Source organism: Melitaea cinxia, chromosome 16, assembly GCF_905220565.1.
Source record: "Melitaea cinxia chromosome 16, ilMelCinx1.1, whole genome shotgun sequence".
Taxonomy (NCBI): Eukaryota; Metazoa; Arthropoda; class Insecta; order Lepidoptera; family Nymphalidae; genus Melitaea; species Melitaea cinxia.
This window is the reverse complement of record NC_059409.1, coordinates 699315-713743: the sequence shown is the minus strand read 5'-3', so window position 1 is coordinate 713743 and position 14429 is coordinate 699315. Positions and strand designations below refer to the sequence as shown.

The window sequence follows — 14429 nt, the reverse complement described above, 5'->3', positions numbered from 1 at the left end:
CTTTGCCCCAAATAGTAAACCAGGACTTGTCATCAGTGGAGGCTGTGTTTTTGTAATAACTTTAACAATAAATACATATAATTTCTTTTATTCAAAAAATTAAAAACTTGTAGAGCTCTTTCCTTATTCCTAGAATTAAAAATTCACCAAAACTTTTTGTATTTGAAAAAATTTGGTCGTTGAGAAAAATTTATAACTAGTTATACCTACGAATGTACATTTGGTTTACATAGTGTGCACGTCTGAATTCAAGTTATTCAATCGAAAGCTCCGAAAATAAATCCTGCGTCGTGGGTCCGAGAGTACTCAAAGCACAAACACAAACCTGAAAACCACACAACAAACAAATTAAATAAAGCGCCAATTGCCTTTCTTTTTTTTTCTTACTTTCTTTCTTTCATGACTATTTGCAATTGGATTTGCCTGCGATGAGTACAGCAAAAACCACTTACCGTGAAAACGGCAGTAACCCATCTTCAAATAAAATTAGATTTAAGAAAGAAATAACAAAAAAGTTTTCTCTGTTTTGGCGTGATAAAACTATTATATCATTGTCTAAAAGACGTTAAGATACAAAGGCCTAAGTTCAGCCGCAGCCACTCCAGTTCGTGACGGCTCGACGCTTAGGAGCTGTCGTCACGAAATGTCACGGTTCGTAACATTAAATTCTGCTGTGTTACGAGGCTGTACAGGCGTATTACAGCCTTTATGGGTCTCGTGACATATATATAAACTGTTAGATTTCATACTAAAGTAAAATTTAATATTTTAGAGTATATTGTCGTAAAGTATCATGGACAATTGGACATGGATGAGAAAAAAATAATTAAATTAAAATTTATTGTTTTTCAAAATAACTATTGCAAAGTCATTGTACGGAGAAGATATTTTTGAAGGTGATAATGAGAGTATAATTTTTTTCACTAATTTTCGCTTGATCTGAGACGATCCTTCAGTTTGTACTTTAAAAATTAAGACACACTTCAGCCTATCGCATATAACTGCTGGACATGGCCTCGACAAGCTTGCGCCAAAAATGGTGTGAACTCGTTTGTTTTGCCCATAGTCACCATGCTGGGCAGGCGGCTTAGTGACCGCAGGGCTGGCTTTGTCGCACCGAAGGCGCTGCTGGTTGGATGGTTATCCCGCCATCCGTCGGCTTTTTAAATTCCAAGTTGGTAGTGGAACTGTGTTATCCCCTAGTCGCCTAGTACGACACCCATGGGAATAGTGGGAGTGACTATATTCTTACTGCCGTAACCACACAGCAGTAAAGAATATAGCTACCCCCCAAATTTTAAGAACAACTGGCGCAGCGGCCACAGCATTGGTTTGTGGCTATTGCTCTGGTAGTTGCGGGCTCGATCCCCGCACATAACAAACATTTGTATTAGACATACAAATGTTTGCCATGGTCTGGATGTTTGTGCAGTCCTTGTTCCCCACCGTGCCTCGGAGAGCACATTAAGCCGTCGTTCCCGATTGTTTTCATGTACATCTGATAGTGATCGTTACTCATAGTAGGGAATATATCCGCCAATCCGCATTAGAGTTAAGCTCTGATCCTTCTCCAACATGGGGAAAGCGGCCTACCCAGCAGTGGGATGTTACAGGCTGAAGCTTGAATTAGAATATTTGTTACAATAGTTTGCGTTATTAACGTAATTTGGGTAACATAGAGTTTGATTATTCGTCTAGGTACATGTATTTTCCACGTTTATGTTATGATATTTCTTCGACTACTATTATTCGAATTAATTTATTCTTTCTTTTGCTACAGAAACAAAAATTAAAACTGTCTATGCGGGTTTTATTTTTGTTGCCATTGAAATTATATTTTCGCATAAAAAATAAAAGCGAAGAAATTACCCTCAATCTCAAAACCACGGACAGATACCTTGATTTCTTCTTAAGTTATATTCTGTTATTCCATGAATTTATTAAAAATGTGTCAAGATCAACAGCAATTGTAAATAAGATTGTTCCGCTTCAGGGTTACACCTCTCGGCGCGGCTGGAAATAATAAAAAATAATTATTGCAATACCTGACCTTCGTTTAACTAGCTACACAAAGGTGGTAATTACTTTTCTTGATTGTTTATCTGTGGCGTATACAGATTCCATTATACACGGTAACCCTGGTCGATTAGCCATCGACTATTCCTTATAAAAGATCTTATTAGGTAGGAAATTAAACAAATAGGAAAGTAATTTTTGAAAAGACAGTTCAGGAAAATATCCAAAATCGTTTTGTTCACTGCGTAGCCAAGATTCAGACAGAAAGACGTCCGAAAGGAAAAAGATTACATTTATGTGACTATCGTGGCTTACCAACATATTTCGAAACATCTTTAATTTTATATAGTTTTACCTTTTATATAGTTTTCATATTACAGATTTTTGTGTCTATCACATGTTTATTATAGTAGTGGAAATACCATGATCTAAGAAAATAAAATGTTCCTTTTGTGTTCGTAGTAGCGCACAAACTCATTAGCACATGGAAACCTTAATATCGTTAAAAAACAAGTCTCAAAAATATTATTTTAATTAATATATTAATCGCAATGTCAAACATATTCGACCCACAGTAAATAAGGAAATGAATTTGTACACGGTAACTTCCGATTGCGATTATTATAATTATGTCGAAGGTCGATTTAAGCACGAATATTTAATAATAATAAACGACGTCGAAACAAACAAGTTGCAAAAATCGAAAACAATTTTTTTGTCAGTACTGGAATGTCTTGTGTATAAATATTTTGATGCAGCATCTTGCCAGGTAACCTGATGAGATAAGATTGCGACTATGTTATCTTTGGACGTATTTAACAGCACAAGAGCCATTTGCATGGCTGGATTGAAAGTGTGGAGAAAAATAAAGATCATGCCATGGCATTAAGCAGTGTCATTAGGCAGTAAGAAAACTAGTTACAGTAGGTTTTTTTTTTAATATTTCAGCTCTTTTTTGAATAAATAAGACAGTCCTGATCATATGACGTTATATGGCTTGCATGCCTTTAGATTAAAATTGATCAGTTTCTTTATTGCTAATTGTTTGATAGATTAATTAGTCGTTGATATTTATTTCGATTCCAATTTGTAATTTTCATAAAGTTATCGACGTGTATTTGGTAAACTATTCATTTATAATATTGTCAAATAATTATATGTATTTTTATTAAAAAGTCTATATCAATTTATCTAATTATACAATCCAGTTTTTAATATTTTTTTCATATTTACTGTTTGATTATTGCATGTTATGATTACCTTTAAAAAGAAATACAATTAAACTTCTTTAATCTATTTCGTAAAATATTTTGTTTTGTTTTATTGTTGTAATTTTTGTTGGTAATCCTAATAAATAAATATGCTATGCTATGTTTTTTTGCAATATTTTTCGGCTACACAGTAACTTTTAGCATCAATATTTAATCATCTCCTTTTGAATACTTGTTTTCAACAAAAACATAGTACAACACCTTTCAATTTCAAATTTCCAGTGTAGGAAATTTAGTGAACATAATGTAAATCTTATAAACGAATCATATATGTACAACTAGCTGACCCCGCAAACGTTGTTTTGCCATATAATATGTTATTAACCCCCCTTAACCCCCCCCCCCCCCTACAGCTTAGGGGTATGAAAGATAAATGTTGTCCAATTCTCAGACCTACCCGATATACACATAAAATTTCATAAAAATCGGTCCAGCCATTTCGGACGAGTATTTTAACTAACATTGTGACACGAGAATTTTATATATAAGATATAGATACATATTAAGCTCTATCTAAATGAATCGTACAATATATATACCTAACATCCGTCACGAAATAGTTTTAAGTATGTCTGTGCGTGTCGACGCTTTCCCCGGCTCGCGTGACGCCGTCGCATGATCTGCAACAATTGATCGTCGCATGCGACCGCGACACGCCTAGCGTCAGGACTGCGTTCTTCACGCTATGCCTAATGTCGCGATAATGACCTGCCCGTATCCGCTGCTATCTCGAACAGCGTTTATGCGATTCCAACATGAAATCTGAGGGTAATTTGCCTTTAAACTCAATAATGGTTTTTGGGGGCTTATAACGTTACGTCATAAGTCTGTTAGGTTGTTCTAACAGAAGTCTTTTCAATGCAAAATTGTCGTTCAATCAACACAAATTGTACTTAATATTATTGTGTGTTTCGACAATCTTATAAATTTACTGTTCCTGATTATGTAAATTGATAAATTATTTTGCTGTTACACCCACGTAATTTGCAATTTCAACTGTTTCGTGTTTCATTTTTCTGGCAACGAATATTACATCAGATTGATATTCGCAGTTCAAAAGTTTCAACGTGTGTATTTACGGCAGCTCTCCAGATTGTAATGGAGGTTGTGCTGTTTCACGCGATCTAGTCGTCGAGCTGCCGCCGTGGCAGTGGAGAGTTTAGTGATTGCGATCACGTGATCGCAGGTGTGGTTAGGGCTGCCATGTGTTAAGGTTTACTTAAACCATAAATGTGACTGTGAAACATTTCCTGTTGAGAAAATATATGAACATGTTACATTGCAACTTATACACGATAGTTATAGATTTGTAATTCAATACTTGAAACATATTTCTCTTGATCAAAATATTCATATGCAAAGAAGCCAAATAAAATACTATCATTGTAAAGAATACTTTACTCTATAATGTTCTATATTCTAAGTAAAGCCTAACGTGGATCACAGTAGCAATCCTTTTTCTGACATGTTAAAGAATTTCCAGGAGATAGAAAATAATGTATCCGAAAATTCCGGCAAAAAATTACTGTAATTATTAATTTAAGTATTTTAGAAGCCTGCACGAATAAAGATAATCCTGATTTTGAGTTGATTAATGAACGCTAGAAGTGGCAACCTTAGACAGTATATGCCTTAACTAGGCACTAGACATGACTTAAGCTGACATAGTCTTTCATTATTCAGCAAGACCTAAAGTACTCTTCATGTGTTGATTTAGGTAAATGGATGTTATTGCTTCAAACTTTAAACCTATAGAGCTAGATAGACAGCAGACAAAGTATAAACTAGATGACCCGCATGGTTGTACCTACGTTTACGTTTTGGTAAATGTACCGCCCCAACTAATTACGCTTTTACTCTAGGTAATTGATAAAATAATCACCTTTACTCTATATAGGCCATATCGGCTAGTGATAGGCATATATTAATAAACAGGCTTTCAAACATAAGAAGTTCTTTTTTTTTACACACCAGTAACGAGTACCTAATATTTGCATTTTTTTTTTTGTTTTAGAACATGTGCACAAGGTCATCTGTTCCTAAAGTAAGCAACTTAATGCTTGTGTTATAGGGAACAGCCGACTGGTATAGCTACATATTTTTTTATTTTATAAACGTACATATAAATAATACATATATAAATAAATATATATATTACACCCAGACTCGGGGTGGGAAAAGAACAAACCCCGGAGCAAAAAGCAAAACAAACTGCGCAAACGGGCACGTATACATAATACCATATTTTATTATATATAATTCACGCTTCTGGCGTAAAGCGTTATCAAATTCGCAGTGTTCTTTTATTTTGAGATTCTGAAGAAGTCTTTCAATTGTTGAGTAACCGTTACAAATTTTAGTTTCAATGGAATGAAACGGTGACCATCTCGTTGCTTTTTTATAATTCTGTCAAGTTTTTATGATCGTCTTCACAGTTATTTTGTTGGTTTTTTAGTAAATATATAATAAAATTTCATCATTTTTTGTTTAAAGTTCACTCAACGGTAATTTTTTTTACTTTTTTTTGTAATCTTAAATAAGGTTTTGTTTTTCGTTGAAGTAGCATAATTAAATGTTCTTTTACGATTTGAAAGTAAAGTATCAACTTTTTTACGCTTATGTTTCATTTTACAAACAGATCTGGTTCAATAAACTGTCTTAGTGCTGTTCGTGGTTACGTACATATTTTAAAGTATTCTTTTGCAAACAACTATTTTGATTGTTTTGACCTTTTAACGTGTCTTGTCAATGTTTTTTATAAAAGTTTTGATTTTTTTTTTCTCCTCAAGTATGTTATCTATTTATCTTAAACTAGCGACCTCTGCCCGTCTATATTTTTTACGCGATAAGTAATCACTAACATATATAAAACCTTCTCCGAAACACGCACGGTTCATTAGTTTTCGCAGTATAACCTAACAAATTAATAATTGTATTTGCTCGCAAATAAAAAAAAACCGACTTCAATTACATCGACAAGTAATACAACGTAGATCGACGAAAAAATAGTCAAGTAAACACGCCTTATCAAAGATTATTCAAAAAGTTGTTATCAGCTCTCTATGAAATTTAAATGTGACCACATCAGCTTTCGATTAAATTAAAAATCATCAAAATCGGTACACCCAGTAAAAAGTTATGTGGTACAATACAGCGTAGGTTGCTCAAATAAAGGAGATGGGGACTTTTGGGCCAAAATGTAATGAGTAGAGATATGGTTTAAAAAATTGGTCATATTTTTTTTGTTTTAAAATATAAAATATCAGCTCAATTTTGAATCTGGAAGCGGAGAAAATTGAGAAAGATAGTTTTCATCAAATTATTTGGGTATCGATTCAATTATAATCGATTACAGAATTCAAAAAGACAATGTTTGCACTAGTTAATTAACTCAAGATATTTAGATGCACAATTAAAGCTGTAAACAATAATGTGCATTCAAATAAAGTTACATTAATATCGGAAATATCAATTAATATCTGATAAACCAAAATGATTATCGATTTCATATTGATTTAAAATGAAACATATTTTTAATGACAGCCTTGACAGCTGGCTAACAATAATACTGTGTCCGTCACTCGTTTCGTGTTTACTGTTTTCCGATGTATTCTGAGTCCATTCCTGATATTTATTTATAGTTTCAGTGTATATCAGTATTTGTAATGAGTTTTCAAACATTCTTCACTAAATATAACAAACATTAGTGCTACAAGAACTTAGTGATCGGGTTTTTTTATAGACATTGTAACATAACCTCACTGTTACAAAAAGTCTAATAACTCCACTCGCAGATAGCCAAAATATAGATTATTTTTTAGCGAGGGAACAATAAGCCTAAATGCATTAATTGATACCATTTTCATTTCATTACAGTTTGGCCCAAGAATGTATGGAATCGTATCATTCTCCTTTAAGTAGGACCGAATAACTCAGACCGCCTTGCGATTAAAAAAAATTTCGTCGACATCGGCCCACCCAGTCAAAAGTTCTGAAGTAACATACATAACAAAAAAAAAAAATACAGTCGAATTGAGAACCTCCTTCTTTTTTGGAAGTCGGTTAAAAACCGGTTCTCTATTTACCTATTATTATAGATGATAAGATTTTAATACAATTACAGAACTGTAATAATTAAACGTACATATTATCATGATCACTTTTTTGTTTAAGTTATCAGTTTCAAACAATGTTCTCCTTTAGGAGAAACAGGCCAATGTCCATTTGTGGAATGTTACAGTCTGAAGTCTTCATCATTAACAGTAGTACCACTAAATGGTAGTTAGGGGTGACTTCAAATACCTATCTACCTAAACAGATGCGATTGTTGTGTTTTATATTTATCACCAATTTTACAAATATTAACATCCCGCCACTTTCTGAAATTCCCCCTGCGATATATCCTTTCTCCGATAAAAACAACATCGATAATTCTTCTTAAGCTTTATATTGGTCGAATAGATAAAAACTGATTACGTGAGGACGTTGCTAACACGACGGTTGGGAACTTAATGATAAGATATGTAATTAGCAAGTTAATGTCTCAAACCCCGTATCAACTCTGTATGATACTCACCTCGGAATAAAACGTGTTCTCACTATGCTTGGCCGGTAATCTCCATGAAATATTTGGGGAATTAGAGGTCTCAAGAAAGGAAACATTCTGTAAATAAAGTAGTAAGACCCATGTAGATTTTGGTTACAATATGGCGACTGCTTAGTGAAAAATTCTGAAGTCACGAAATTGGCTACGGATAATCATAAACTGACTAAGATGAATTTTAGCATGTTACGTGCAATTCCCGTAATAGTTGTCAGTATTTTTCACATCAATGCTATAAGAATTTGGACGTCTAAACTTTGATTTTGGACTTTTATATTCTTAATTTTCCAAAAAATATATATTGACCAAAAACCGACTTCAATTATATCGACAAAGTAATACAACGTAGGTACACGAAAAAATAGTCAAGTAAATACGCATTATCAAAGATTACTCCAAAAGTTGTAATCAGATCTTAATGAAATTTAAATGTGACCACATGATAAACATCGGCTTTCGATTAAATTAAAAATTATTAAAATCGGTACACCCAGTAAAAACTTATGTTGATTTTCGAGTTCATTAGATCCTGGTTTCCTTACCATGGTACCACACCAGAGATATCTTCTTTCCAACAAAAAAAAATTATCAAAATCGGTTCATTAACGAAGAAGTTATCGCCGAAAATACATAAAAAAATATATATGTATAGGTTGAATTGAGTAAGTAAGAGGTGAATTTTTTTAAGTCGATTAAAAATTATATCAAACGGGATTTTCATCGTGTTTTTATTATAATGTGACAAATTTTCGGATTTTATCGCGGTTTATTAAGTTTTTTAGATGTCCGACCTTTCGGATACTTTACAGCAACCATGGTCATGGGAGGACAGTTTTATATTTTTATTTTGCGGAGCTCGATATTTCGACATTATCTACGAATGTCTTGTTCAAGAGACCATGTATATTATCCGTATATATATATTAACCGTGTTAATTTAGAATTATATAACAGTATAACTACTGGTTGAAAAATACATTTTAATGCTAACTAAATCGGTTATTGGAACGAAGTTTTGGAACGAAGTTCCTTACGGCAGGCTTGACACTTGGCTGGGCGATCGAACTGAAAAAATGTGATACTAAAACCGTAAGAAAAATATATAACGGAAGTGACATAATATCAGTCACACGACTGTAAAATATGACGTTTGTTATACTAAAATATTACTAGTAAACTTTTTTTTTAATTATTTATGTAATTTTATACTGTCGACAAAAATAAATAAAGACATGTTTTTTATTTCACTTTATAGTTCGAATTATTATTATTATTATTATTTTGTTTGATTTATTTTATTTTACGGTATTTGTTATTTTCTAAAATACTAAATTTCCCAAATACTTTTATGTACTTATTCAAAAACCAACCAACAAAATAAAAATAAAATCCAGAACTAGAAAATATACATAAAATTCAACAATTTTTTTTCAAATTGTGTTGTTTCTATACTATCCGAAAGAACTTCGTTTCTACCTGGTGTCCCATCTTATCAAAGTCAATTTCATTTGAAATATAATTTAATGTCATTTTAATCAACACTGTGTTCAAAGATCAGCGTCATGAATAACCGTGCTCTCCTTTGTTTCAGGTAACCGAGAGGAAGCTTTTTGTTCGCGTTTTGGTTCGAGCCGGCCTTCATTGTTAGCTCGTGTGTTTATAGGTACATATATTCGGAACAGGCTATCGTGGCAAATCGTGCCATATAGTCATTCAAACGCGCGGCCTTTGTTCCGTACGCTGTAGCCACTAAAAGTTTTAGAAATTTTCAATATTTAGGACCAGTTTTCCCGGTAGCTGATAGAGATATCTTATGTATAATGGTACCCAAAAGTTTATGATATACTATAAGTTTCATCATCGAACTTCATTTTATTTGTCAGATATTTCTATTTGTAGTTTTTGTATACAAATTACAAAAGTTGTAGTTTAATAGTTCAAGTGAAATAAGCTCTTTCAGCAGAAAGTCTGTCTTATCTGAAAGTTATATATAAGCGATATAAACTGAGACTATATATATATATATATATATATATATATATACAATATAGGCCTAAATAATACGCATTAAGATATGTGCCTATTAGCGTCATTGAATTTTTAATTAGTAAGTTTTTTTTTATATTAAAAAAAAACAACAATCTTAGACTTGCTATTATGTTTTTTACATTTATTTTTAATTTAATAATTCAAGAATTAATTAACAAATGCTTAATACACTAAATTATTGTGAATAATTTAAATAGTAACAAAGGTGCCGCGGCCGCCGCTATTCTAACATTTTGCGCCACAAATATTAACTATACAACAAATAATATTTTTCGTACTTGTAAATTGTAATAACTACATTAATATGTTAATGTATATTTTTAAATGTAAATATTCTGAACTTGTGAGAAACGGCGTATTATGAATTCTGTCCAAAAAAATGGATGACTTTAATCAAAGCTTAAACACATTTACAGATGCGATAAATGTGTTTGCTAGCAAACGAAAAAAACCGACTTCAGTTACATCGACAAGTAATAAAAACGTAAGTAAGCGTTTAAAATTAACAAACGCACAAGTCGCCATTACGGGTTTTGCTTACAGTACGGTTCGTACAATTAATTAAAAAAAATATATATAAGATTAATTTAGTTAAAAAGTTGGCATTATGTTTCCTTCGTAAAACAATAACAAAATACCGTTCATATACCATAGACAAAGAACATCGAAATAAACCAAACATTATCGGCTAACCTTATCTGTAAGACCTTCAGACATTCATGTTGTCGATTTAAATGATCAGCAAATATCAAGACTTCATTGCTTACAAAGCTTCGTAATACTTTAATATCTTCACGTTTTAAACTTTACGTCACATAAATAGATTGACAGTAATCCTTTTTCCGCATTTTTCTAGCTTTTTTTTTATTGTGTGCATGACATTGAAATATAAACATTTTATGATTTCGGATTCATGATGCTTGAAAAAATCTTTCAAACGATTCCTATCCTAGAACAACAAACCCATGATGCCGTAAAATCAACCCTGGTTTTATGGTCCTTGTTTGAGGATTAAATGGTAAATAAAACAGTATGATAAAACTTATTCATAACGGTTTTAGACAAAACCTTTAACCGTTAACTTTTATATTATTTTTATTTATTTAATATAATACGCCAACAAGGCAGACACTAAAAAATTTACTATAATCATCAGCACAGGGTACAAACAATTGAGTGTTACCTCAATTATAGGCACATACAGCTTACATGAGAGTATCTCATTACAAAAATATTTGTTACAACTATCTTGCAAATATTAGATATTTAACTGAGGTAGGGCACAGCAGGAAATGTCCTGCTCAAAATCTGGAGCAGCCCGACTAGGGATAGTACCTCGATCAGATCGAATCACAGCTACATAATACTAGTTTCAAACAGTGTTGTGTTCCTGTTGGTGACTAAGGTGATCAGAGCTCCTAGGAGGGATTGAGGTTAGGGTCGACAACGCGCTTGCGATGCTTCTGGTGTTGCAAGCATCGGTAATCGCTTACCGTCAGCTGAGCCGTACGCTTGTTTTCCGACCTAGTTATATAAAAAAATGATAACTCTGTTATAGAATTAGCTCTACCTGAAGGGTTACGACACCTTTTATAAGTTAGTAATTGAAAAAAATTACAAAAAATTGGATTTATAGGAAGTGGTGGAAAGTTGTAATCCATGACGAATAGGCAATGTAATTTATTTTAGTGTACTCATAAATAGAGTAACTACTTAACACATTCACATTGCTTATTTCAAATATCAAAGGTTAACTTTATCAAATAATAATCATTTACACCTGTAAAATAGAAAATAATCTTATTGTTTTCTAATGTTTACGCGAATTTTACTCATTTAATAAAACACTTTTTTCGGATTTTATCGCGGTTTATTGTTAACTTTTGATTCCCGACGTTTCGGATACTTTACAGCAACCATGGTCACGGGAGGACTGAGGTGTCAGACGTCCCAACGTTACAAAGTTATTCGAAACTACCCGACATACATCAATATCTTATATAGTCCTATCTACGCAGAATGTGCTAATTGAGTCTTTAATCTGTGGTGAATTATGCTTGGTTTTTGATTTAATTATATTAATAATGGGGTCCCAAGCAGGTGGTAATTGCCAGCCATCTTCTCTATTGAAATTTGGATGTTTTTTAATTTCAATAGCCTCACGGATCATCCTTGGTTGGAATCGGTGTTCTTTTGCGAGGATCTGTGGTTTATCGAATCTAATATAATGGCTAGCTGTGTCTAGACTGTGTTCACAGATTGCGGACTTAGTATAGCGACGATGTTTTAAGTCAGCTATATGTTCCTTAACGCGAGTTTTGATCGATCGTTTTGTTTGTCCTATATAAGAGAGACCACAGTCACAATCAAGCTTGTATACTCCTGCATCTTGTAAGGGTATATGACACTTGACAGATGGTAAAAATTGACTTATCGTTTTTGGCGGCTTGAAAAAAGTTTTTATAGAAGCTCGCTTTAAGATGAAGCCAATCTTGTCAGTGACCCCTTTCATAAAAGGTAGCACAGCAGGTACTCGTTCGACGGTGGCTGGTTTCACACGTTCACTGCGATGAGGACGCGGTACCCGAAGCTTGTTGTCTCGCAGTACTTGCTTGACATGTTGAAGTTCGGTCTCCAGGTGTCGCTCATCGCAGATCCCTCGTGCTCTCTGAAACAAAGATTTACCCACGGTAGCTAACTGTGTAGGATGATGGTGTGATTCGCCGTTTAAGTACCTATCCGTATGGGTATGCTTTCTATACACTGTATGGCTTAAGGTATTGTTGGGATTACGGATGACTAATACATCTAAGAAAGCTAAAGATTTATTTGCCTCCAACTCCATTGTGAATTGAATTTTGGAATTTATGGAGTTAAGATGTTGTAAGAATATGGATACTTTATCAGATGGTAATATTGTGAAAGTATCATCTACATACCGTTTGTAGAACCTGGGTGTTATGGGCGAGGTACGCAGAGCAGTTTCCTCGAAGTCCTCCATAAATATGTCGGCAACAACGGGGGATACTGGTGAACCCATCGCTACGCCATCTACTTGCTTGTAGAACTGATTATTCCACAACATGTAGCCAGATGTAAGGCAATGCTTGAGAAGGTCAGCATATTCTATCGGCATGTCATTTTCCTTCAGCTTTCTTGACACAATACTAATGCAATCTTCAACCGGTAAGCATGTAAAGAGTGATTGCACATCAAAACTAACCATAGTTTCATTGTTACTGAGATGTAGATGTTTGATCTCATTAACAAAGTGGTACGAATCCCGTGTATGTGCTCTGGTTTGTCCACGCAGTGGCGAAAGTACATGGGCAACATGTTTAGCCAGTCTGTAGGTTGGTGAGTCGATCTGGCTGACAATTGGACGGAGTGGAGCATCAGCCTTGTGTATTTTTGGCAAACCATACAGCTTAGGTGGTTTTGGACAAGAAGGAATCAAAGATTTGACGTCTAGATTCAACGACTCGGAGTACTTTTTGATTAGATTAGTAGTAATTTTCAAAACCTTGTTAGTTGGATCGGCTTTGATATTTGTGTAAGTGCTTTCATCCGATAATAGTTGTTGAATTTTATCATTGTAATCTGACGTATCCATCACAACCGTTGCATTACCCTTATCCGCACGAAGAACCGTTAATTCACGTCTGTTTCGTAGATTTAATAAGGCTTTTAATTGTTCGCGGGGAAGATTTAGTTTCGGCACAGAACTTCGTCGTAATGCTGACGATATATCTTGTCTGATAGCCTCCGAATCTTCCTTCTTTATATTGTTTTTCGACAGACAGTCTTCAACGTTACAAATAATTTCTTCGAAGGGTATCTTGCGAGGTGTAACAGCGAAATTTAATCCCTTTTCCAAAACTTTTATTGTGTTTACATCTAAATGACATTTTGACAGATTGACAACCGCGCGTGAGCTGTCATTGTCTGTGGTGTTCGATTTGTTGTTTATGACATTTGATTTGCTGTTTAACTTATCGAATTTTAAAATTTGTCGTTTTTTGCATTTATCATATTTTGTCATTTCGCGCTTATTCAGAGTTTTTATGCAATTATCAAAATCAAATGTCGTTAAAACTATCTTTAACGCGGCGGTCACCCCTCCTATTTCTTTTTCTAAGGCGGCTAGATTGGAACGATTTTGATATATCACCGTCCGTAATAACTTTTTACTCGCCTGGTTTAAGATTTTTGCGCTCCCTAGGATGTCGTTTTTTGGTGAAATCTTGACACACGTAGGGATAAGATTTTGGTCTCTGCATCTCTTCAAGAAATTTAATGATGTTATAAATCTTGCGCGCTTTGTCATAAGATCTTCCAGGCGGCGAATTTTATGTGACTGTGGTCTCTCTTATATAGGACAAACAAAACGATCGATCAAAACTCGCGTTAAGGAACATATAGCTGACTTAAAACATCGTCGCTATACTAAGTCCGCAATCTGTGAACACAGTCTAGACACAGCTAGCCAT

General features: G+C 33.8%; 1 protein-coding gene and 1 long non-coding RNA gene across 2 annotated transcripts; both read right to left on the bottom strand.

Moving 5' to 3' along the window:
• Positions 1-72: 72 nt before the first annotated feature.
• On the bottom strand, positions 73-1913 carry LOC123661086. The gene is made up of 2 exons (XR_006744289.1): positions 1870-1913; positions 73-325 (listed from the first exon to the last, which is right to left on the bottom strand). It is a non-coding gene; the product is annotated as an uncharacterized LOC123661086 (long non-coding RNA).
• Positions 1914-1940: 27 nt separating this feature from the next.
• Positions 1941-13981, bottom strand: LOC123661186. Its single transcript, XM_045596172.1, has 2 exons — positions 12879-13981; positions 1941-2013 (listed from the first exon to the last, which is right to left on the bottom strand). Exons 1-2 carry the CDS (start codon positions 13979-13981, stop codon positions 1941-1943), a joined length of 1176 nt encoding a protein of 391 aa, XP_045452128.1.
• Between the last annotated feature and the right edge of the window lie 448 nt (positions 13982-14429).